Below are 24,418 nucleotides of genomic sequence, written 5' to 3' on the forward strand. Positions count from 1 at the left end.
CATAAGTCTTATTCATTAAGTCTAACTGCATAAACCCCTAGGTTTTTTTCTTACATAACCATTATAGGCCGCATATTTTCCTCCATTGTAATATTTTCACTGATATGCCACTAGTATTCTTCATCATCCCACTTTTACAAAAAGATTTTAGCACCTCGGAAAACTATCATAGTGAAATACCCCCGGATTTGGAAATCTCTTATGAGCCGCATACAAGCATTTCTCTTCACAGACAGTCATCCATGTCTAATGGTATTTCTTCACTCTTCCAGATATACACGTCCCCTTTATTCTCTATTCCGAGAAACCGACCCATCATTCTAGGGAGCTAAAGTATATCACCTTCCTACTGACCATCTCGTTGGTCGTCGCTGTTGCGACTATCTCTGTCGCGACGCACACGCCGGAGCTCCTCCTCAACCCACGTACGCCGAGCGCTTGCAGCAGCCAATTCTTCAGCGGCGCGGGTAAGTCTATACTGGCTCTCCAGTTCCTCGACTGGTAGTGAGACGAGGTTGCCACGAGGAATTAGATCAACCTGAGGCAGACCACCCCGTGTGAGCAGCCAGTTGTCGATGGCGCTCGAAGGGGAGCGAGACCGCTCGCGGTACGTCACTTCGCGATGAGGGGGAGAGCGGGATCGCTGGCGAGCATGCCAAGGAGGAAGGACAGGAGAGGGCGGACAGCCGGATTGCTGTACGAGTTGCCGACCTTCGGAGTTCTCAACGTCCACCATGCTGACATCTTCTTCGATGTCCCTTGATTGGCTTGTGGACGTTGGCAGACGAACGACAGGTGCCTGCCGGGACGGACCAACGGGCATGCTTACCTGTGGCGTCTGTCGAGATGGTGTTCCTGGTCCTTCAATCTCAGGAACAGGTCTAGCAGACGGCCTCCAGGGCGCTGTAGAGAAGGATCCACCAGACGGTTGGGCGGGCCGTTGGGGGGGGGGGGGGGGGGGGGTGAGCGGGGACGAACCTGGAGGAAACGGGGGCGGAGGAGACTGCGGCCGTCTGATAGATTGACCGATCAGGGCATTTGTATTCCACTGGCCCGACAGGGTTCTCATCTTCGACTGTGGCTTCACCGTGCCACACCATGGTATGACCACGCCTGCTCGTGTCATTAAGAAGATGGAGAAGGAACCTGGCCGTCTTGCCTTGAGACTTCTTGATCTTGTCAAGGGCGTCTTTATCCCAGACAAAGCGGTTTCCGACAATGACTAGGACCTCGCGTGCACGGCTCAGTGCGACATTGAGTCTTTGCTGATCGGCGATGAAACCGACATTGATGGGGTCCTTCGACGGCTTCGTCAGCATGAAGATGACCATGGGAGCTTCTTGACCCTGGGATGCATCCACAGTAAGATTATCCCTGCAGCTTACCCCGTGCTCGCCCATGAGCCTTCCGACCAAAGCTCGCTGTGCCGCATACGGAGAGATCACCATGACATCTTCTGGACGAATATGTTGACCGTCACTCATCCGATAGGCGAAAAGGTTCTTCAGCAGGTGCACAGCCACCATAGCCTGCGACTGGTTGAACCACGACTGGCTACCCTCAGCGCGAATGGCCTCCCCAATCACGCTGATGAAAAGGCGGCGAACTCCCACCACACCGTAACCGCGGAAGTAGTGACGAGAGCGGGTGAAGGTGTCCCAGGCCTTCCCGACGCGCTGTTCGCTGTCATTGTTGGGACCCAATCTCAGCGCACCGTTGTAGATCCACCGGTTGAAGATGTCAAAGATGTGGCTGTGACTGCGGTAGTTGGTCAACAGCATCGTGCAGGGGTAGTCTGCTTCGTGCAGCCTCTCCATCAACGACCTCTTCAAATACAACGCGCCCTCATTGGTCCCGTGTTCTGAGACAACAGTTGGCGGCGGTTGCTTCGGGTCTCCAATCAAGACGACCACCTGAATCGATGGCATGGTCAGGGCGATGGTGATTTCGCCTTCCTGGCATTGCCCTGCCTCGTCGCAAATCACGAAGACAGGTTCAAAACCCGAACGTCTCAGAAGATCCTGGGACGCGTTGCTCAAGGTTGTTGCAACGATCTTGGCGTTCTGCAGGACCTTCATGACGCAGTGTTCGTAGTCCCCCTTGAGACCCTTCCGCTCTTCCTTACTCAGTCGTCGCTGCTTGTCGTCTGCAAGGCGTTCTAATAGAGACCGGGCGTACTTGTCGATGGTGGCGTGTTCCTGGGCGTACTGGATGGCGAGAACGTGAGCTTGAACGTTACTCAGGTTGTCGCCCTCATCTGAAGATTCACCACCCCTCGCTCTTTCGAGCTGGTATCGCGGTGTGCGGAACCGGACGAGCTGGCCACACCAGCCTCGTAGTTGCTCGTCCCGTTGGAGGGCTTTCATCACCGCCGCAGCAAGGTTGTTCACACCCTTGTTGGACCCAGCAACCAGGAGGATCTTGCAGCCAAGCGCTGCCGCTGTGCAGACAATCACTTTGGCCGTACTGGTTTTTCCAGTTCCCGGAGGACCTTGGATCAGGCTGACGCCGCAGACGACTCTCACCAGCGAAGCCTGAAAGGCCTCTCTTTGGGCCCCATCAAGTCGGAAGGTCTGTGAAAGGTGACCTATCCTCTCCCGCTCAACATCCGGCCGGACGGGCGACATTTGGTGGACATCCAGGGTGAAGTAGCCTTGGTTTCCTTCCTCGAGTTCGGTTCCATGGGCAAGGAGCGTGCGCCTCAGCGAGAAACCTCGACCCTGGTTTCCTGAACGATCCCCAAAGACAAGAGCTGATTTACTTGCCTCGCCAAGAGCCTCAATCTGGGCGTCAATGGGCATCGTGTTTGCCTCTGCTGATGTGACGATGGGAGAGCGTACGCCCGGTGCTAGTGTGATCTGGCCTGTCACGCGGAGAACAAGGTCAGCACTAGAGTCACTCTGGGTGACAGCTCCCTGATCAGCAAGCTTCGTATCCATGGCGTAGGGGACACCACTGAGAGCCCACTCGAATTTTACCTTGGTGCTCTCCTGCAATTTGGGGACGACCACTTTGTCACTTGGTCGCACTGGCAAGATCTTGATATGTACCAGGTGCGTGCTACCTGGTAGCCCGAAATCACTCTCAGTGCACCATGCCTCATGCTGCCGGGTAGGATTGAAGACATCAGAAACTTCCCGCACTTGCTGGTAGCGTTCATTCTTAGAGGCCTTCAGAAGACGGCAAATGCGGTCGTTGTCGTCGAAGAACAGGGGATTGTGGGGTTGCCACTTGATGTATTCCCGCCTGTCTTCAGTATTTATCCAGAGCCATGGCATCTCCGGGTGCCGCTTGGTAACGTCTGACTCTGGGTTCTGGCGATAATACCAGAATCCTTCTCCATCGCAGTCTTGGTGCACGAGATTGTGGAGTTTCACTGAAAAATCGAGCGCAGGCGAAACTTCAGTGTAGCTGCTCTTATATTGAAGAAAGATATACGAGTCGCACTTCGACCACTCGATGTTCCGGAGCTTTCTCAGTTTTTCCTTGAGCTCTTCATCCATCAACGGCCTTTGGACCTTGGTAAACACAGGCGAGCTCTTGGACCTTACTGCGTAATAGTATAACTTGTCCTGCGCAGGGAGAAGCGGAAAGGTTGTCCTCAATGTGTTGATCCAGTCGTCGGTTTGTGCCCCTTCACCTTCGATCCCACAATGAAAGTGAATTCCCTGAAATGGGAAAATGACCTGTCCCTGGTCCTTATTCTTCAGGCAGAGGGAGATGTATGGCTGTTGAGAGTCTAAGATGACCTGGACCTTGGCAGTCATTTCGATTTTGTTCCCCGCAGATTCAATCACAAGGACGCATTTACGCCATGTGCAGGAGCTTTTGTATAGCCCTTTGGGGTAGTCGCTGCCCTGAGGGCGTTGAAACCAGTCTGCGGTTGTTGGCTGAGACATGGCGAACACGACGGAAGAGGCGGAGATATGGAGAGGTGGAGGGAAGACGAGGCGGAGATATCTGTCTGTAGCAGCCAATTGTTAGGGAGAGGGACAATTTAGATTGGCTAATTTCGCCTCAAGAGTTAGGTTACTTACCCGGTGGAGGAAGATGGTAAAACCACACTCTCGAAGAGAGGCAGCTGATAATGATGTTAGCCAATTCCTGGACCCTTTCCAATGGCAAATATACTTACCAGGGGTTAGTATAAAAACCACACTCTCGAAGAGAGGTGGCTGGTACTACCGTTAGCTATCTGATATAACTTCATGCTCTGAGATCGATGGATGTACTCACAACGTTACCAATATCAAACCACAACCTCGAAGAGAGGTGGCTGAGGTATGCTGTTAGCCAATTGATACTCCCCGAAAACTGTGACCTGCTCGTTGTACCTACCACAAGCACACAGGAACAAAAGCACACAAGAAGAAGCCAATGCTCCCTAGGACGCAGAACTGCTAGTGGTAATCAGCTATTGTCTGTCTCCCTTCCACAGACATCACGGTTTCACCAACTCACACAGTACAGACGACGCGTTACTCCTCCGGGAGGAGCCAAAAACTGTAGATCTAGTCAATTCAGGTCCAAAACGCGCAGGGGTTCAATATTATCGTACCAGATCACAGCAAACGAAGACACTAGTGGGGGAAATAGGGGAGGGAGCGCAGGCCGCACGCAGAACACTGTCGACGTGATGCGTAGGGAACGAAAAGGCAAGAGGAGAGGGGAGGGGAGCAGAGATAGGCATCGTTGTGGGGAGAACAAGCGAGGGAATATGTCTGGTTTGCTTCCTCGTTTCCCTTTTCAGCGAGAATGGTCTTTCGAATACGAATGTTACTTCTATTTTTCCTTTTCTCTCTAGCAAAAGGTAAGACTCCACACCTACCTGGATGAAGCATACGGCGTATCGTAACGTACTACAACTATTTTCTGGCGTATCAGAGAATCATGAGTGGCACCACCCAGTCTCGCTCAATATCCTCACAGCCTTTCTGGACTATTTCTCGTTGACTGACGTTCGATATTAGGCAGATGCTTACATTAAGAAAGACATGAGCATTTGATCCATGTGAAGTAACTGTGATGAACTATTAGCAAGACGGTCATTGTTGGTTGCAACGCGTCCTTCTTCCCGCTACCCGGACATGATTGCGGAAGCATAAGGGGTATAACCCGTCGCCCAAAAGGGTTGGTCTGGTCAGATGGATTGGACAATATAGTGCACGCCAAAGCCAGCCATATATGTAATGCTGATGAAGAAGAAAACGAAGAAGAAAACGAAGAAGAAAACGAAGAAAAAGACGGCGATGATAGCGATAATCATAAAGATGAAAAAAGAAAAGAGCAAAAAAGAAAAGAAAAGAGAACAACAATAGGGAAGAAATGGCCTTCATAATCGCCATTACAGGGTATTGTAGTCTGCACAGTGGCAGGGTGAAAGTGGGAGATTTGTACACAGAATTTGGCTATTGCGGTTCGCATGAATAAAAGGCCTGATTTTCAAGGCTTCAAGTTCTATCCATGGACTGTGGTATGGAAGCCTGAGCTCCTCGAGAATGATGCGGTGAGGTCACGTAAGCAGCAGAAGGTGGCGAATGATCAGGTGATGCCTGGCCAGAGTGTTTATCTCAACATCAAGTGCCAACTTCACGAAGATATGAAAAATGAGAATGGCTGTGAGGTGGGCTATACTGACAACTCATAGCCGTTACGGTTACGGAGGCCAAGAAATCCGGCATGAAGTTGTGGAAGGTTATTGACGAAGGGTCGCTGAGCGGGTGGTGGCCAGTACCACCCAACCGGACTTTATGGGAACAATGACTGCTTCGAAGAGAATGAGCCGAGAAGGTGAAGGTCAGTTAGTTGGTAATTATCGCCACAGTGAGCAAGTCTGCCACAACTATCAGTACCGGTATCAGGATTTGCCTCATGCGAGAGAAGGACCAGAAGATCCTATATAAAATGATGAAGCACGATAACTAGCCAATCTGTGCCGGAAGGGCTAATCGTGTTCATCCCTCCGTTTGCCTCTTACCGCGCTTTGCAATTTCGCCAGCCCAAAGGAGAGTGTTCAATTAGTTCTAGGCAGAATAGACTATGGAGGGAGCCAAAGGGTATCCTGGCGCAACTCGTGTAGAGGTCTAGCCTTACGGATGTGGAGTTTCCTTTCCATGAGAAGCAAGAGGTTCAGTGGTATGGAGGTAAGAAGTGGCTTGTTGTGAGCATTGGCCGGGGTCAGTAGAGGTCTATGCTACGTGCAACTCGTCTAGTAAATAGTGATAAATGCCTAAGCTCTCAAGCTTGGGAGTACAGTAGTACTCTTATAAGCTAGCAATAAATCCAATCACAGTACAAGACACTAAATATTCAATACTATGGTCGCCCAACCCCCCTGTAATCAATCAGACTTGGCGGAAAATCCTCAGTCTCCGCCAGCGTAGACACAAATCGGTGTAACACTCGGGAAGAATAAAGTCGGGTATATCTGAAAGACATGAGCGCTTACCACAGGGTCTGGCAGACCATCACATCTCGAAGAGAAGCGCTACATTTTAGGTTAGTGGGTTGCTATGAAGCCTCCTTGGCAAATGGACATGCGTACTCACCGATATCTGCCAAGATATACCGCATCCTCGAAGGAATAGCGGCTGATTGCCTTGTCAGCAGGTTGACAGAACATTATCTTATGGAGACGGAGTGCTCACCAAACGTCTGGAACGAAAGAGCACAAAAAGACAAGACCCTCGAAGAGAGCTTGAACGAGTCCCTCTATAGACGCTCGGATGAATATATCGTACTCCCGAAGAGAGGCCGCTAGCGCCTGTCAGTACAATGCCATTTGTCCTTAGCCAATGAAGGCTCGTAAACATACACAGAGTAAGCAACGAAGTGAGGCTCTCAAAGAGAGCCTTTTACTAGGTCAGCAGGAAGATGTGAGTGTCGGACCGGACAGGAACGCTCACTAAACCTCGCCTAAATACACCGCACTCTTGGCGAGATGCCGCTAAGACATGCTGTCAGCCAACCCAACTCTATATAAATTTGGAAGAAACTGCCTGTGTCACGTACCCCTATTATCGAAGCAGCCAAACCGACCGACGCTCACGAGGAGCAAGACTACGTCGCGAGCAGTCATGGCTTGATTGTGAACCCGAATTCCACGGTTGTCTAATCAACACGCGAAACTGGGAGAATACCCCACTGGGATGAGGGTCGTACCTATACAGTAAGTTAGTCGGCTTCTTACTAGGACACAGCAGAAGGGGGAAAGGAAGGGGAACGAAATCGGAGTCGAAGACGCGATGCTCAGCAGAATATAGAGAAGAAGGGAGACGAGAGAACAATGGAAGATGATGGGAATGTGGGGGAAGAATAAGGCGTAAGCGAGAAGGAGTATGCCTGGTTTGCTGTCCCGTTGCCCTTTTCGGCAAGAGCCACAACACGTGCTCTTCTGTTCTCCTCAAATACAAGGCAGTCACTCACTTGTCTGAATTGGGGGGGTGTTGTATTGTGAACCGGCAAATACTCCTTGAGGTCATCAATACCGAGTACTACCGGAGTAAAAGCATAAGATATGAAAGTCCCTTGGGGGTAACGAGTGCTCATCATGCAATACTTAGGAAAGGATCACTCTACCGAACATAGTGTCTTTGAGAAGGTAGACGTATATCTTGATATACCAGCGCCTACAGCAAAGAACATGACCAAATGGGGAATATCCGCCATGAGAAACGTGGGATTGAAGTATACTATAGCTGACGTATATGTTGATCATGGAAAGTAACTGGCTATTTAGAGCTGGGTACTATAGATATTTAAGACTTAAGACATTGGGATATTAAGAACATAGATGAGATTGAGAAAGGAAAGATGATGAAGAAGGGAAGAAGGTTTGGGAGGAAAAGTGGCCGTATTTATATCCGTGGGAAGACGTTGACTGGCTTGCTTCCAATGGTGAAGCATGATGCTTCGTGTGAAGGAATCATTCATATAATGCTCTTGAACTTGAATTGATGGTATCCTACCTCATTACTGCAAGCACTTATTGCATTAACTCAGGGCCTACTAACTATTCATCGGATTATATTCCCTCCTCCGCGTCAACTAAGAACAGTATTTTAGTATGCTTCTAGGGTTATCATGGTTATCGCCGTCTTCGAAATACTAACGTGTGGCTATAACATCACCACTATCTGACTGCGTTTATACCACGGCCGAAGAAGATTGGAAGCCACATTAATTGCCGACTCGATAGGAATTTGGTAGCCTGTGATAGCAAAATACTTGGCACATAGATCTATTTCACTGCAGAGCCATTCATTTCTCAGTCAATCAATTTATGATCAGAAGAGATCTGGCACTGACGGGCTTCACCCAGGAATACTTCACTGTATTCAATCCTCGAAATTCCCTCCTACAATGCTTCCCAGAATTCATCCCTATCTTGGCCTTCTCCCCATGCTGAGATTCAATTCCATGTTCAGAAAACTGGGCGAATTGGATGAGCCGAAATACGAATATTGGAAACACCGAATAAGTTATAAGCGCCATAATAACTTTTATGAATATTTATCGAAAAGTCTTGTCGGTTCAACATATATGTTGTTCCTCGTCTTGATACTGCTGCTTCAGCTACTATGCGTCAGTATCCTCAACATCGGCATCACTCAGCTAGATATATTTGCAGACAATAGCTTGTCATCTCACCCATCGGTTTTAAAAAAGCCAGGTGTTCTACATTTCCCAATCCATCATCATCCGATCAATTTTCTTGACCGAATTACTCACCAGCATGGCTTCCTGCTAACGCGTTGGATGAGAGAACTCCACGGGACACCTTGTCTGCTTGCCCTAGAATCTCGATATGAGAAAGGCATGCGTGGATACACTTGTCACTCGCGATTCTTGTCAGAGTGGGCGGCGGCGAAGTAGACATACCCCTCCATATATATCACTGTTCACCGCGAGGCTGCGACGCTGCATGTAACACTGACACTAATGATGGCTAGTGCTTATTGTGGGGATCTACGGATGCTTTGGCCTTATATTATTGATCCGAAGAGAACTGTATCGCAGGTCGGTTCGGCTTCAACCAATCACGCATGCAGTCTAATTTGAACTACATTAAGCACTACTAAGATAGCCTTGATTGTTGGAGAAAATCCCCACTCTTGCTGTTTTGTGCCTGATTGCCGCCCGGGGGATTTTCAACCCATCGCCCGCATGACCTCTCACCATCCTCCGATTCATAATCCTTTCTACTCTATTATTCAACACTTCTACCACCGCAAACTCAGCACAATGGCCCTCATTGCCATTGTAGCCCTTCTATTTGTCCTTGTAGGTACTTCCACTATCTCTAAGGAACCTGTACATCACATCTAACAGCAACAGTACCTCACCACCCTCATCATCTACAACCTCTACCTCCATCCTCTTTCCATCTACCCCGGCCCTTTGCTCTGGCGCATATTCCGCTTCCCATTCATCTACGCCAACATCAGTGGTCACCTACCCCATCGCATCCGCGACCTCCACGCCAAATACGGTGACATTGTCCGCGTCGCCCCCGACGAACTATCTTTCCTCGACCCCCGATCCTGGCGCGACATCTACACAGACCGCGAATTTGTCCGTCCCCACCAATACAAGGACCAACCTCCCGGCAAGACTGCCGCGAACCTGATCGCATGCTCGGAGGAAGAACATGCCCGTCTTCGCAAGAACCTTGCCCCGGGGTTCTCGGAGAAGTTTACCGCGTTGCAGGAGCCGATTGTCCAGAAGTATATTGACACGCTATTCGACAAGCTCGATGCGAAGATTTCTACTAAGGAAGGCGAAAATAAAAGTGCCGACGTGGACCTGGTGGAATGGATCAATTACCTCGCTTTTGATGTGATCGGCGATCTGACATGGGGTAGCTCATTTGGATGTCTGGAGGGACTGCAGTATCATCCGTGGGTGCAAACAGTCAGTCAGTTCAAAGCTGCTATTATCATCGGGTCGATGAAGTTCTATCCCCTATTATACCGGCTACTACTGGCAATTACTCCTGCAGACGCGCTAAAACCAGTTATGGAGATGTGGAAAGTCACGGACGAAAAAGTCGCACAGCGAGTGGCAGCCAGTTCAGCTGGCGCTACTTCGACCACACACCCAGATTTCGTGGGCACAATGATAGCGTCAAAGGTCATGACGCAGGAAGAAATGGAAGTCAACTCGATGATGATCGTCGCAGCGGGAAGCGAATCAATCACCACCCTTATCACAGGTATCATCAACTACCTCTTGCGAGAGAAGGACCAGAAGACCCTACAGAAATTAGTGGACCTCCTCCACCAGACCTTCTCTACAGAGCAAGACATAACAGCCACTCGGCTCAAGTCTCTCCCATACCTCGATGCAGTCCTCATGGAAGGAATGCGGCTTTGCCCCACTATCCCGGACGCGATGCGCCGACAGGTCCCGCGCGGTGGAGCAACAGTAGCCGGCCAATATGTACCAGAGGGGATGATTGTCTCTATCCCTCCATTTGCGTCTTACCGCGCGGCACGGAATTTCACCCACCCGAATGAGTTTGCGCCAGAACGATGGTTAGAAGAAGACGAGCGGTTCCGTGGAGACAGTGCGAGACAGAAGGAAGCGTTCAATCCGTTTTCGTTGGGACCACATAATTGTCCGGGACAGAATCTGGCGTGGATGGAACTGAGAGTAATTCTGGCGAGACTTCTATGGAGATATGATCTGTCTACAAGTGTGGAGTTGCCGATTTGGGAAGAGCAGGGGATATGGTGGTTTTGGGATAAGAAGCCGCTTGTTGTGAAAGTTCAACATAGTCATTAGAAACCTTATGCTACGTGCACCGTGTTTAGGTATGAACTGACTAAACTAAGAGGCAAAAGTTCCTGGGTAAGGATGATATTATAATTATTAGCTGGCAATATACCTCATGTAAGTACGACAAGCCAGTTGAAGTATCCTCATCATTCAGACCTTCTCATACTTAATGCGATAATTCTGTAGCCCCTTAAGAGCTCCCAGCCAAGGCGCTAATCGGCGCCACACCAGGGAAGAACGACGCCGGAATGGTAGGAATCGGGATCGAAGCCGACGTGCCAAACGCGGTGGTCAGATCATCAGTCATAGTGGGGGCCTCGTATCCCGTCGGAGCAGAGTTCACATAAGTAGTGGTAGTATAGGGAGTCGTGGTGCCGGTAGCAGAGTCGAGGCAGTAGCCTGATCCGTAGGCGTTCTTGCAGACATACTCATCGTAAGCACCTTCCTCAACCCACAGGTCGATCTGGACAAGGCTGATCTCGGTGCAAGGAGTGTCTTCAGGGCAGATGACCCGGATAGGCGGCCGGGTTTCGCCATCGACGGCGGTTCCCGTCCAGTTCTGAAATGTAATGTTGTGGTAGTTGATGCCGTCACCGTCGATCGCATCCATGCTGCTCCAGTAGCTGTCGAGGTCGAGGGAGTAGGCGTTTCCGTGGCCTATTTCGGTATTAGGTTGTGTGTTGGGGAAGGATAGAGAAAAGATAGGGTTAGGTACCAATGAAGTTCTCAAAAACGACGTTGGATACATCGCCCGAGCCACCATTGCTCTTGATCATCATCATCTGGTTCGAGTCCCAGGTGTAGACATTGCGGTAGACAATGTTGCTGACGTTGGCGCCGGAACCGAGGGATCCGATGGCACATCCGCCACTGGAGTTGCAGTAGATGTTCTCGATCAGGAAGTTGTGGGAGTTGGTCTGTTGCGGCTAGAATTAGCACTTTGGCAGTTGCAACACGTCGCTGTTCACTCACCTTGGTTGTGACACATTCGTCCTTGTTGGTGACCATAATCTACCACATCGTTAGCTTAGCTAAAACAAAAATGAAGTCTGAGGGACAGCAGCACACACATCGTGAATCCACATATTGTCACCATACACATCGATACCATCCAGACCACCGTGGTCGGCACCGCGGATAGCCATATTGTACACTTCTCCATTGTAGCCGCCGTCAATGACGAAGTGGAACATGGGCGAGTCGACCAAGACCAGGTCATGGACGGACCAATCCGACACATCGGAAATGTGCAGCATCCGGGGAGCGGTGTAAGTATCATCACGGTGGTAAAGGTAACCGCTACCCTGAATAGCACCCGTTGCGTTTGAACTAAGGAGCTCAAAGTCACTGCCACCGCTTATCTCGAACATGTATGACTGGGAGGAAGGCGACGAGTCGCGGTAGAGGACGCCATCGAGCTGGATAGCCCAAGCAGACCCATTCTCCAAGGAGACCCAATTCTTCAAGAGATAGTTACCTTCAGGGACGTAAATGAGACCGCCGCTACCGCAGTCAGCAAAAGCGTCGATAATGGGTTGTCCCACGTCGGTGGTGTTATCTGAGCTGGCTCCGTAGTCGAGGACGTTGCACGTCTTGACGGCGGCCTTGTCTGAGACGGAAGTCAAGGGTCCAACAGATCCTGTGAGTTGGGCGTGGACCGAGTTGGTAACTGAGAGAAGGTAAGTTGCCACGAGAAAGGAGGTTGACAAGGTCATGGTGCCGGTTGTTGAAGAAATTAATGCTCAATGTTAAGTGAGCGTGATATATCTAATACTATCTCTGGCGGGGAACATTGCTTTAATTGTCTTATACCCTTTCCTTCGGCCGGGAGAGCCCAACTTACTCCGATGATCGACAAGAACTATGTCTGCAAGCCCCTCCCCTTGAAGCCAGAGACCCTGGAGAAACTGTTTAGATTTCGCAAAACTTTCATGGGTTCCACCAACAGGAGTGTCACCCTGAATGACATTATTCAATGACCGTTGATCTGCTGACGGATATCCTGACATGGCATGACTCGCCATAGGACGAGCTGACGCAAGTCAACGTTGCCCTGCCCCTGTCTCCACACGGTTCGATATTAACCGCGTGCCGATCTCTCCAGATGTTGCTTAACTCGGCCTGCCATCACCCGAAGTGCACGGGCCAAGGGAAGAAGTCCTCGGTATTATTGAGGCTATAAAGCCCGAGATGAGGCATGATCTCAGGGTAATAATTTGTATCTGCGGTTCGACGGCGTGTGGACTTGTCAAGGTCGACATGGGCATTTGGAGGAATTCAAGGTAGAGTCCGAGAGGAGACAAACAGGAATGTTGGCGAGTATCTCCACAAATGGAGCGGATTGGACCCTGCTTGGCTTTTAAACGAGGAACGGCCCACCCACCGTTGGTTTCACGAACACCTAGTTTAGTTCCTCGGATATTCCCCTGGCCATGCGATATCCTGTGCGCGGCAGACCCTCACACTGAATTAATAGCACCCTGCTGAGTGTATGGTGCAATGATGAAATTTAGACAAGCCATGATTGGCTTCTATGGGCTTCTGCAATGTGGTAGAGTACTCAAAGCTACATAAAAGAAATGATACACTGGTCTTTGTTTTCTTCACTGGTGCTTCCTTCTTGTCTTGTATCATTTTCCACAGCGCCAATATCAGATTGCTTAGAAGTCAGTAGACCTTTCCTATGAGCAATTGCCTGTTATGAAGAATAGAATATTGAGTGTGAAAGCAAACCAATTCATCACAATAATTGTTCAAGCACTTGTTCACAGTTGAGCTTTATATAGAAGCTGTGAAGGGTTTCGCATATCGTAATCTATACCCGATTCGGCTAGGGGTTGGAGCAACGGGCTTTGACTTCGGCAGTTCGGGTCAAGTCTGACTCCGCGTCCATGAAGTTCCTGGAAACCGTTCATCACAAAGTAGTCCAAATCATAATGATCAAAAAAGGAGAAAGGAAGTGAATGCTGCGGCAAAAGCCGTGTCGGGAAAATATGAGGTAGAGGACTCTTCATTGTTGCTTGGTAAAGTGTCACGTGACCGGGTTTATTCTACACTTTAACATTGGATGTTTTCCGTCACTGTCAGCTGAATGACGGCACCGGAATTCTAAGTCGAAGCAGCAGTTGGGGGTTGTGGGAAGGTAAATCCTAATATAAAGGTGAAAACGATTGATCTAGTGCTACCAGGGTGTTTCTCTGGTAAAGGAACAGCGTTGTAAGTTTCAAAGACACCTTATGGGAGTATCCTACGGTGTACATCATAATGCAAGTCTTCCAGCTTTGTCTGTGACTAATTAGAGGTCCACTTTAGAGCCTCGTAGATACTTTCGGGAGCCATACAATGTCACTGTAGCTCCTCCGCCTGACAGACTCAAGTCCCGTTCAATATAAGTAGAGGTCGAAGAACTCATTCTTGCCTAACTATGGGTGTCTATGGAAAATCATCAGATTACAGACAACCCCGAAATCACGCACTTACCGTAGCTTAAATTACCTCATAGAAATCATATCCTTACTTGGATATTGCATCAACCTGAGCTTTTCACATAGTTATTAGATAAATGTTCAGTCATAAAGGGTGGCCACTTACGATAATGTGATCCGCCCCCATCAAGTTTCCTAGCACTACTCGCAGACTGCCGTCTACTTATTCCCACATCATACCAACCATCGCACAAATTTCCAGGAAGAGAAATTTCATCAGTTCCTGTGCCTTTTTGTCTTCCCCATCATGACCGGAAAGAACAACACGCGTGGTATTTCATCACTTCCCCAGGAACTCTACGATGAGGTGAATCTTTTTTGTCTCTGTCTTGCTACCGTGACTTGCTAAACATGAATTAGGTTACGCTTTTCTTTGCAAATTATGGCCTAGAGGTTGAAGACCGAATTGCACGGTTGATGTGCCTGCGTTTAGTCAGTGTGTCATTCAATCGAAGCGCCACTCGAGTTCTATTAAGTGCAGTACGCTTGAGTGTGAGTCGCCTATTAGAGACGCCTCAACTTCTCCACGTGCAGTCTCCGAGCAGCATAAAGTCCATATTTACGAGCGACCTCCGTCGATTCATCTGCTCCCTCACAATTTTTTCGACTGGTTGGTTCGTTAAGGCTGTAAAACGACCTCATAACAATCTCTATCGATGCCTTAAAAGACTCCCTTCATTGCAGTACTTTGAAATTGACTACCACAGCCAATACCCGCACGCAGTGGTATATATGCTCTGGGCCCTTGAACGTGCGCACCGATATCTTCCCAAATTAAGAGAAATCAAAATCGATTTACCGGCGTACAGTTCACCCAAATATCTGGCCCCCTGTCTCCGCAGGCTCGAGGGCGTTCTACGCACATACCTGCCTCAACTTCAACACATTGATATCACGTTTGTCTCTGACTGGTGTGCAATTATGGACGACTTCGTAGACCAAGCTTTCCTTCATCTTTTCCGCCTTGGCCGTGGGCTAAGATCTATCCGCCTAGTGGGTATCAGCACCTATGCCAACTATCCTGAAATCTATAATCGGCAAAGTTGGCTGCACCCAGACGCTCCAATTGAGCACATTGAACTAGATGACTTTACTGCGCCATTCGAAGTTCTAGCAAGGATATTCAACTATGAGAGAACCTTGGTGAGTCTGGACATCCGCAGAGTGTTTCTCTCAACAGGTGAATGGAGAGACCTTTTCCTAAAGATCCGCAAACTCCCGTTGTTGTCACATCTGCATATCTATGAATGTTATTATGCCGATGATGGGATATATTTTGCCCAATGCTTAACCGAAAAGGATGAAGATGCTGCGCAATCTGCTCGTGAAATGACAAAGAAGAGGAGCGAAGGCTTGCCCCGGGGACAAGTGAGGATGATATTTCCAAGGCAAGCCGCGCGATTGAGCAAGCATGGTCTTCACTTGCACTGAGATGCACTTTGGATATGCTACTTGCTCTACAACTTTAATTGAACTTATTTGCTTCAAAGGACTAATATCGATTCTATATTCTTCTATTAATCCACTTAAGTATATGTAGGCGACTATTGCTATGCTAGCTCTCTAGGCGATTCGCCGCCTGTGCCACAAATATACGGAGCCTACCAGCTTGGCATAATACACGCCACACAATACGCGACTCTACCTGATACTACAGAAATTAAAACCATTGATATTCTACCGAGGCTTATCTGGTTGAATTTAGATACAAAGGTGACTTGCAATTCGATGTGCGGTTTTCGCCGGCTTGCATGCCCCGCTCCAAATCCTGGAAGCATATCACTTTCACTCCTTTTTCACCCTTCCTACATGGAATGCGTTTTGTCCGTCGCCAGTTCTATCTGAGAGCTCTATAAAGCATTAATACGAACTTAGAGTGGGATTTTTATTAGAAAGAGCATAGCTCTGAGCTAATTCAGACGGTGACTACTTCGCGGGATATCCATATACTTTGATATTCTCGAGATCAATATAGGTTGTGGAGTATATGCATATGGCGATGGTCGCATGAGTGGACGACGTCATGAATGAAGAGCAAGGAAGAAAAGCGTAAGTGTTCCTCAACCTCCCTCATGTCTCAGACAGTTCCTGATCCCCTAGCAGAAAATACATGTTATCTGAGGCGGCATGAGGGCCCAGCCGTTATTAGCAAAGCCCACAGACAGATACTCGGCCCCCCTCAACGACAGCAAACTAGACTCAGCCTTTATGATGACACCTGCATAAAGCTATATCTACTCGGCCCGTTTGAGATTTACGATGCATGGAATACCTGTGGACCGGGTACATTTATTAGATTGTTGGCGATGTGTCTCGCTCAGCGGTATCTTCGATTTCTGGCCTGATAATTGGCAGTCCGGAGGTGATCCACGCCATATTTGATGTTCAGATATTCGACATCATACAACGTCAATAGCCTGCGTTTGCATTGTTGGGGGCTTTCATCTTCGGGCATACCGATGCGTATAATTTCGGATATAACGTGGAGATATTCTATGATATCAAATATGAATAAACGTGGATTCAATGTGCACCGTCATTAACCATCCCCGTCTTCCGTAGTATCATGCATCAACACTACCGAGCACCAACCAATACTAGGTTCATATAGGGTACGGGCATCACTCAATATCGAATCCTTTAATCAAGCAAAAAGTCTCACCACAATAGAACAGCCACACCCCAACCCCAACCCGTATATCTTAGCCCTCACCTTCCCCTCCCCCTCCTTCACCCCCATCCCCTCCTCAAACCGATAAACCACATCCCCAAACGACCCCGTCGGAAAGACATAAAACCACTCCAACGGCTCCCCACCCCGATTAACAACCCCATGTTCGGCATCCCCGGGAATAAACACGACCGTGCCCGCAAAAACCTCATACTCGTTCCCATCGATAAAGACATGCCCCGATCCCGAAGTAATATAGTATATCTCCGCTTGGGTGTGGCGGTGGCGACAAAGATGGCCTGTGCGGGGAGGACAGACTGCTAGACCGGCGCACATGTCGGAAGTCGGGGTTTGAGGGAAGGAGAGGAGAGTACGCCATGTTAGGTGGCCGTGGGCGGGGTTTGGGAAGGATTCGGGTGGGAGGGAGGTGATGGCTTGGCGGTGGTGGATGACGGGGTGGGTTCTTTTGGTGGACATTTGTGGCGTGTTCGGTGTTGAAATGGGAGCTTAGAGGGTGAGGATGGTGAGCTAAATTTAAGGTACCGGGGGATTATTAAATCAAGTGGAGTAGCCTCGTATGACGCATTGGGTGAGTTGGCACCGGAGGGGTTCGGAGGTGATATGCAAGTTTGATGCATGTACGTTAGGGTGGTTTCGTGCTTGTGCTTCAGAGAAGATGATTTGCTCTAACCAAGGCAAGTATGCACTATCACTCTTGGAAAGCGGGCTAGGCGAAGGAGTGACTGGATTCGACTAACTGGACGTATCTAGGGCACCAAATAGCTCGGTTACCCCTCATACACTATCTTCTCCGCATCAATGGATCATTGATTCGGCAACCAGTAAATCAGACCAAAGATCGACACATAGAGTCATAACCCGGATCGGAACCTGTCGGCTTGCCAGCTCCTTGTCATTCATTTCAGCCGCATACGAGACTGTAACTACAGCCCCGGTGAGATTCGCTACCTCGCCCACGATAGCTGCAGATCGAGCCGCACCAGCCTCTTCACTGGTAAGTTCATACAAATGGTACGACGTAGCCATCAACTTGGAAATGAGGAGAAGTGCCTTGAAGACAGCACCCACTGCCCGTCCATCACTCGGTAGCAAATAGGGGAACCTGCTCGTGATAGCCACGAGCTTGCCATAGACGGGTGTGAATCCAAGGAAGCTGGTGGCAATATCGAGTCCGAAACAAAAGCGTGAAAGAACCTTCATACCAAAGTCCTGGATGGGATCCTTGGGTGACAGGACATTGCTGGGCCACCACGCTTGCCACAACTATGAGCTTGATGACCGCTTCCAATCCGCTGAGGGTGTTACCCGCCGTGGGTGCCTGAGCCTCCATGAATAGGGCAATGTTGCCGATGAACAGTATCATCCTGCTCATGGTATTGGCGCACGCGTAAATGGACTGCTGAGCAGTTGGGAAGAGCGCGCGCGGGGAAGCTGGTGACGAAGATAACGACTGTTTCAACTCGTCCCAGCTGCTGGCGGCGATGAGAGCAGCGAAATTACCGTCGTCTGGGAAATGGGGTTCATTATTTATCACTTTGTAAACGACGGTGTAGGCGACAGCTCCCATCCACATGAAAAGGTCTAGAAAAGAGATGTCGGGGATGCCCAGGAGATTCAAGGTATCGGTCACCACGGGGATATGGAGCTTGGTGTCCAACAGGGACATGGCCTCATCGGTAAAGCTTTGGATGAAATCAATCAATGCATCCACAACTACCCGTGCGCTCGACAGCACACCGTGCACGAGTATGCCGACGAATATGCCAGCTAGATGCCGAAGTACCTCTTCGATACTCAGCGAGCTGAAGTCGGTGGCCAAAGTCTTCAGCCGACTGTAGGAATCTCCCAGAACCTTCCCTTCTGCAGATAGTGCTCCTAGCAGCTTATTGACTGGTCTTCAGTCACGCTTGCCCAGGGAGCGTCACCAACGATAGTGAGGTCGTTGGCATGGTTGCGGAAATGAGAAGACAATAGCTGCGAGCCCGATGTCTGACCCTCTGCTGAATTGGCGCTGCTGCCCGCCGCCGCCTCGCTGGCAGGGTCCCCGAGTTTCGACCAACTTCTCAGCTAACATCAATATCACCACTGCCCGATAACTGGCGTTATTATGCTAGCAAATACCCCGGTGTCGACTATGTGGTTCTGGTGGATCTGTAACCTATGCTCGATTAGATCAAACAAGCGAGGTTCGAAGGGCCAAACTACCATCTTGGCCCGGTGGACATTACTATATTGATTATCGACGTCACTCAAGTAAACAAGTATCAACGTCTGCAAATGCGAGAGTACTCTAGGTTGTCTATAGTATTGAGTAGCATCAACACCGCTCCTATCACACCAAAGGAATCAATAGATCTGAATAAAGCACATCTGCCCCTTATCAGAACGTATACTTCGTGCCTCGCATATATCATATCTCTCGGTCCTCGCCTCACATCCCAAGCCAAAGGATCAGGTGACCCTCGCTGCAGTGAATGTCTCAGCATGTATTATTCCACGTATCCCACGTAAACCAATGGTAAATTACGCCCCCCCCCCCCCCCCTATTCTGTCTCAGGGACCTTCAATATAAACAAGATCTGGAAACCCCACAGTAGGACAAACCTGGGTGGTCTAGCGGTTGACCTTTCGCGTCGGGCCTTACATGGCACTCTGTGGGAGGGTCCCGCGTTCGATCCGTATCGGGACCTTGTCTTAGACTCTGAAGAGTGTCGCCTCTTTTTTTCTTCTTTTTCTCTTCTTTCTTTTACATGTTGGTCTATGGGATCCTGAGGCCTCCCAGAGGAACTCAGTTTATTTATGTTGCTCTTCTGTTGTTGTAAGTGATCTCACAACTTGATGGTTTTGATCTAAAACGATGCTACCAGCCAAATTGCGCATCTACACGCAGATCAACTCCTTAAGATGATTAAAGTTACTTGGGCTGACCCGGATGGTGTGAGAATGAAGTACCAAGGTTGCTTCCCATGGAGTTTCCCATCAACAAACACCAAGGAACTCTAAACTTAAGGTTCGCGGTCTTCTGACCTCGTATAATGTTATCCTATCAGACTCTTCGACTGTACCCAACGCAATTTGGACCATGGTCCAGACTAGCCTCCATCCGTGTGGAAAACTCAGCCGAAGGTATAATCATGTATGGATAGTGGTTCGGAGCATAAGCTGGTTATGTGGCTCCTTATGGATTAGCTACGGGGACATATCACATCAATCGGAAGATTGTATGTGATCAGATTAATCATTGTAGCTTACTGTGGCAGAACTAGGATGATATCCGTACCCAGAAATAGATACAATGTATAAGAACACCCACTTTCATTGATCTATTTAATGTCAGATAACAACGGAGTAGGCTACAAAGAAGAAGAAAGACAATCCATCATTGTGACTAGCACACCATTCCCAATGATGCTGTAGGCTTCCAATAGATAACATGGCAGATACGGGGCTCGCAGATAGTTTGTGGTTGACGAAACCCATTAAAAACTAATCACAAAGAGAAACAAAAAGAAGGAAAGAGAAGGAAAAACAAAAGAAAAAAAATATTAGATGCCAGTGCAAGATTCAGAACGTCCATCCTGCTAGGAGCAATGGAAGGATTCGAAACCTGGCATTTTTGTGAGTTATTGAATGCCAAGATTCCCACTTATCACTTCGCTCCTTCATCGTCCCAACAAGGGTTGGTTATGAATGATCTCCAACAAAGCTGCCAGATCAAAAGGCGTAGGCATCCAATATGGCTCCCGTCTTGACCAGATCCTCATCCTCGACAACTAGCCAGCCTTTACTCTTCATTTCATCCACCAGCTTCCTCTGCTTAGACGAGGCCGAAGAACGATTAATCGTCTTAAAGGAAAGCTCGACGATGTAATCAGTTCTCTCAGCCAAGGCATTCACCATGTGCCAAACCTCAAGGCCGATCGGCTTGCCATCCCACGACCCGGAGTAGCGATCAACATGAATCGGGCCATGAATGACTGACCGCTGCAACGCGTAAGTACCCCAGTCATGAAGTTTCCAATGCTTGAACTTGTTTGGCGCTTCCCTGATTAGCATCTGCCGCAAATTGTCTGCTTTAGGGAATTCTAGTTCGTTGGGTAGAAATCCATCCAGCTTCTTCTTGGTGGTCATTGAGAGCATCTTTTGTTCGTAACCCCATTCAACTTGTGCCTTGAACTCCCGACTATCACCAGTGGGCTCATTGTTGAAACCCTGCAAATTGGCGTGGATGAGAATGCTATCAATATCGCTGTTTTTGATTGGGTAGTGATGTCTGTACGTAAATTCGACAGCGCTATCGCCTTGAGCTTTGCGGGCGCTAACGCTCCAGCCGGCCCCGAACATTTCCTTGGTTGGGGTGTCGAGAAATTCTATGATCTCCATGATGGGACTCGGCTGCATGTTGAAGGTAGATTGGACGTCATTTTTCAATTCAATGCTCGGGGTGAGGATTTCGGCTGGTTCGAGAACGAGTCGGATTTCGTAGTCAGGCGCCTTGTTTTGTGGCAGTATACCTGACGGGCGCAAGTGACTCATTGTGACGGATACTCGTGGGTGACTTGATTTTAGTGAAACGGTAGTTGCAAACGCGGTGCAGTAAACAAGGTGCACGAAACGGGGTGCACGGAACGGGGTGCACGGAACGGGGTGCACGGAACGGGGTGCACGGAACGGGGTGCAGGAAATGGGGTGTAGAAAACGGGGTGTAGAAGTGGTGGTGATAGCAAAGCTGGATCAATGACAGTGTTTATATGTGGAACTGAAGCGTAGTGAATGACCAGTGTGAAGCATGGTATGAACTGTCAGTGGAAGCTGCACTTCCCGTTTTTCTGGGCATAAATGCTGTGCGTGTTTGTATTCACTGTATACTCACTTTTTTTCTTCTAAAGAAGCCGCCATCGCAAATTGGGGCATGCCAAGGTCACCATGCAGTAGTAGCAGCGCAATACTTCACGGCTCCTCCCGAGCCACAGACGGCTGAGAGGATCTTCCCAGTCCCCACATACCTCTCATGAGAAAAGTTTTCATTAATATAGAGGTTGGATAAAGCCTGCCGTGATAATAGGTTTACCGGGCAAGAGTCATGTTGGCCTCATCGTAGGCTGGATGACGACTTGGTAAGCGACTCACGATATTGCATTCTACATGATGGTCTCGAGGAGGCTGATTAGTTCCCCCAAGTCCTCAGGTGTTAAAAGAGCAATAAACTCACATATTGGCGCTAAAGTAACACACGAGACTTTTTGCACCCAATTTGTATGAGTAAGGCTAGATAGATGCCAGATTTACATGGGTACTGTCACAATACTAGCTTGGTGGATCCGTTGCCAACACTGGACTAGCGCTGTGAAGCTTAAAACTGCGGGGTGGATCTCTGCCCCGCTCACCCCGCCGGACCCGAGGTGCAGCTCGCACGGTCGGCATCTCGCCCTCGGGTGGCGGTCGGTCTCGATGAGTCTACACCGCAGACCTTCCCTTCTGACAGGTTGGAATACGAGAGCTAGGAAATATACTACTTCACCGAGTGCTTGCTTTTACGCCATAGTTACAATAACCTCTCACTTAGTCCGCTGAGAAAAATGCTGAGTATAAATAGCGAGCCGGGGAAGGCGAAAGCAGCAACGATCTGAACCTGCATCATGGCAGTAGCATTACTACCAGTACTAACTGACAACTCGGGTGACTAACATACAGATCAGAACATTTTGCCAGTACCAAATCACCATGCCTGTCCCCCACTACGGTGTCTGGGCTTGTCGCCCGTTTGACTACTACGCCGAGGGCCGTGGCCAGCCCACGCCACACATCTACCTCTACTTCAGAGACGACTCCTCTGGCAAGCGAACTGCTGCCATTAATGTCAAATCCAGCGGCAAAGAATCTCGTCTGGTATACTGGGTTGATAAAGACTTCACCCATCCGATGACCGACAAACTCGACACCCTGGAGCTGGGATTCCACCTGATCCAGGATCCCAACAATAGCCATAACAATGGCACTCAGCATCGCCACCATGACCACCGACACTTTCGCTATAATCACTATACTCCACAGCACACCGATCTAGAGGGACTTGACTTCTACCGCACAAAAGGCCTCGTGAACATTCTTGCCGGCGAGATCCTGAAGCACGACATCGACGGACCTGACAATGACATTCTGGATAAGCTGGAGCCAATCATTCAGGCGGCTATTAATGATGAAACTGCCACTGCCTATATCTTCGGTGCTTCGTTTGGATCTGGAATTCATAACATTCATATGAACCAGGGCAGTCTGCCCAAATATGACAATGGGATTTACTCGGATGGTGGTTTGTTGTTCAAATTCTCTGATGGGCACTGGGAGGCGGTGTTTCTGGCCTTTGCTTCGCAGAGACTTCCTACGGGTGATGATGGGGAGGCGGAGAGAGGTAGTGAGAGCTTGTTGCAAATTATTCGGGAGGCAGTCGGGTCCTGAGGTCTAAAGGATGCTGATATAGTGTATGGAATCATTTTGAAACAGGTTGCTACGTAATAGTATGGACCAAGATGCAGCTCTATTGAGTTGTGGCAATTTGAAACACGATTTGATCGATTGCTCTGCTAGTGACTGCCCACAGTTGGGTTAAGTACTAATGAACCTGTCTGCTCAGTAACATTATAAATTATAAGATCAGAAATGCATTCAGTGGCCTGGGTAGAAGGTTATTTTGGCGAACTTCATAGGCATTACCACACATGGTCAAAGACTATGTGGTTGACAGAGACTCTGGTTACTGACTAGGGTGGCCAGGAGAATAAACAAACATGTGTAACTACGTAGCCAAAAAAAGCTAACTGGTGTAGACCAGGAGTATTTGTTCTACTTGCTGTTTGCGAACATTATGTTTGAGACGCCTATCAGCGGGCAATAGATACTTCCCATACATAGACAAAAATAGTAAGTAAGATGGTTTTGTAGGCCTACCAGATGAGCAGGCGAACAAAAAGTTACTTAACAAAAAGACTTTAGTGAGTGCTGTTTGAAATTTAAGTTTTCCTGAGCAAGCGGGCCGAAAATTAGCCAAAAAGAAAGCCCAACGCGGGGCTCGAACCCGCAGCCTTGAGATTAAGAGTCTCACGCTCTACCGATTGAGCTAGCCGGGCAAAGGGAAAGAGGAAGTTGAACAGCCCAACGCGGGGCTCGAACCCGCAGCCTTGAGATTAAGAGTCTCACGCTCTACCGATTGAGCTAGCCGGGCTAGTTCGGTGAAAGGAGTTGCCTTGAAATGCTACATATTCCCTGCTAGAGGCGCCTGGTAGGCAAAACAAATTGACTTTGTGTCTGGGTTTTTGTGCCTGGGGGGAAATAGCCGGTTCACGCCCCTAAATCAATTGAAACATGCTGCTTCACTGTACATAAGGGCCATCAGCACCTTTGGAACATAAAAACACGGGAATCCTACTGACCCCAATTCCCTTCAGCTCTCGTTGTAAAGTGG

At 49.0% G+C, this 24,418-nt stretch overlaps 10 protein-coding genes and 2 non-coding genes across 12 annotated transcripts; 4 read left to right on the plus strand and 8 right to left on the minus strand.

Moving 5' to 3' along the window:
• Positions 1–269: 269 nt before the first annotated feature.
• BO85DRAFT_495454 (DEAD/DEAH box helicase) lies at positions 270–3,899 on the minus strand (the record flags this gene model as incomplete). Its single annotated transcript, XM_025663928.1, has 4 exons — positions 270–893; positions 979–3,411; positions 3,448–3,755; positions 3,798–3,899. 4 exons carry the CDS (start codon positions 3,897–3,899, stop codon positions 347–349), a joined length of 3,390 nt encoding a protein of 1,129 aa, XP_025521455.1. The 3' UTR covers positions 270–346.
• A 2,545-nt stretch (positions 3,900–6,444) lies between these two features.
• On the minus strand, positions 6,445–7,078 carry BO85DRAFT_483372 (uncharacterized protein; the record flags this gene model as incomplete). Its single annotated transcript, XM_025663155.1, has 6 exons — positions 6,445–6,487; positions 6,549–6,590; positions 6,648–6,756; positions 6,815–6,851; positions 6,906–6,946; positions 7,012–7,078. 6 exons carry the CDS (start codon positions 7,076–7,078, stop codon positions 6,445–6,447), a joined length of 339 nt encoding a protein of 112 aa, XP_025521456.1.
• A 1,073-nt stretch (positions 7,079–8,151) lies between these two features.
• On the plus strand, positions 8,152–8,936 carry BO85DRAFT_25658 (uncharacterized protein). Its single transcript, XM_025654987.1, has one exon. It carries the CDS (start codon positions 8,362–8,364, stop codon positions 8,872–8,874), a length of 513 nt encoding a protein of 170 aa, XP_025521457.1. The 5' UTR covers positions 8,152–8,361; the 3' UTR covers positions 8,875–8,936.
• A 302-nt stretch (positions 8,937–9,238) lies between these two features.
• Positions 9,239–10,935, plus strand: BO85DRAFT_411547 (cytochrome P450). The gene is made up of 2 exons (XM_025657527.1): positions 9,239–9,282; positions 9,337–10,935. The coding sequence occupies exons 1-2, from the start codon at positions 9,244–9,246 to the stop codon at positions 10,783–10,785; spliced, it is 1,488 nt and encodes a 495-aa protein (XP_025521458.1). The 5' UTR covers positions 9,239–9,243; the 3' UTR covers positions 10,786–10,935.
• A 34-nt stretch (positions 10,936–10,969) lies between these two features.
• BO85DRAFT_495463 (rhamnogalacturonase E) lies at positions 10,970–12,543 on the minus strand (the record flags this gene model as incomplete). Its single annotated transcript, XM_025663929.1, has 4 exons — positions 11,850–12,543; positions 11,752–11,790; positions 11,495–11,696; positions 10,970–11,436 (listed from the first exon to the last, which is right to left on the minus strand). The coding sequence occupies exons 1-4, from the start codon at positions 12,492–12,494 to the stop codon at positions 10,970–10,972; spliced, it is 1,353 nt and encodes a 450-aa protein (XP_025521459.1). The 5' UTR covers positions 12,495–12,543.
• Positions 12,544–14,511: 1,968 nt separating this feature from the next.
• On the plus strand, positions 14,512–15,695 carry BO85DRAFT_360946 (uncharacterized protein; the record flags this gene model as incomplete). Its single annotated transcript, XM_025655571.1, has 2 exons — positions 14,512–14,571; positions 14,625–15,695. The coding sequence occupies 2 exons, from the start codon at positions 14,512–14,514 to the stop codon at positions 15,693–15,695; spliced, it is 1,131 nt and encodes a 376-aa protein (XP_025521460.1).
• Positions 15,696–16,833: 1,138 nt separating this feature from the next.
• BO85DRAFT_411550 (cupin domain-containing protein) lies at positions 16,834–17,460 on the minus strand. Its single transcript, XM_025657528.1, has one exon. The coding sequence runs from the start codon at positions 17,410–17,412 to the stop codon at positions 16,909–16,911; it is 504 nt and encodes a 167-aa protein (XP_025521461.1). The 5' UTR covers positions 17,413–17,460; the 3' UTR covers positions 16,834–16,908.
• Positions 17,461–17,751: 291 nt separating this feature from the next.
• On the minus strand, positions 17,752–19,164 carry BO85DRAFT_483376 (uncharacterized protein; the record flags this gene model as incomplete). Its single annotated transcript, XM_025663156.1, has 4 exons — positions 17,752–18,209; positions 18,262–18,831; positions 18,882–19,023; positions 19,078–19,164. 4 exons carry the CDS (start codon positions 19,162–19,164, stop codon positions 17,752–17,754), a joined length of 1,257 nt encoding a protein of 418 aa, XP_025521462.1.
• Positions 19,165–20,355: 1,191 nt separating this feature from the next.
• Positions 20,356–21,492, minus strand: BO85DRAFT_515996 (fibronectin type III domain protein; the record flags this gene model as incomplete). The annotated part of the gene is made up of 1 exon (XM_025664823.1): positions 20,356–21,492. The coding sequence occupies one exon, from the start codon at positions 21,490–21,492 to the stop codon at positions 20,671–20,673; it is 822 nt and encodes a 273-aa protein (XP_025521463.1). The 3' UTR covers positions 20,356–20,670.
• A 966-nt stretch (positions 21,493–22,458) lies between these two features.
• On the plus strand, positions 22,459–23,596 carry BO85DRAFT_444792 (YukJ family protein). Its single transcript, XM_025659110.1, has one exon. The coding sequence runs from the start codon at positions 22,681–22,683 to the stop codon at positions 23,413–23,415; it is 735 nt and encodes a 244-aa protein (XP_025521464.1). The 5' UTR covers positions 22,459–22,680; the 3' UTR covers positions 23,416–23,596.
• A 414-nt stretch (positions 23,597–24,010) lies between these two features.
• BO85DRAFT_t10 lies at positions 24,011–24,083 on the minus strand. The gene has a single exon. It is a non-coding gene; the product is annotated as a tRNA-Lys (tRNA).
• Positions 24,084–24,105: 22 nt separating this feature from the next.
• On the minus strand, positions 24,106–24,178 carry BO85DRAFT_t9. Its single transcript has one exon. It is a non-coding gene; the product is annotated as a tRNA-Lys (tRNA).
• Between the last annotated feature and the right edge of the window lie 240 nt (positions 24,179–24,418).

The sequence above is a fragment of the Aspergillus piperis genome (assembly GCF_003184755.1).
Source record: "Aspergillus piperis CBS 112811 unplaced genomic scaffold BO85scaffold_1, whole genome shotgun sequence".
Lineage (NCBI taxonomy): Eukaryota > Fungi > Ascomycota > Eurotiomycetes > Eurotiales > Aspergillaceae > Aspergillus > Aspergillus piperis.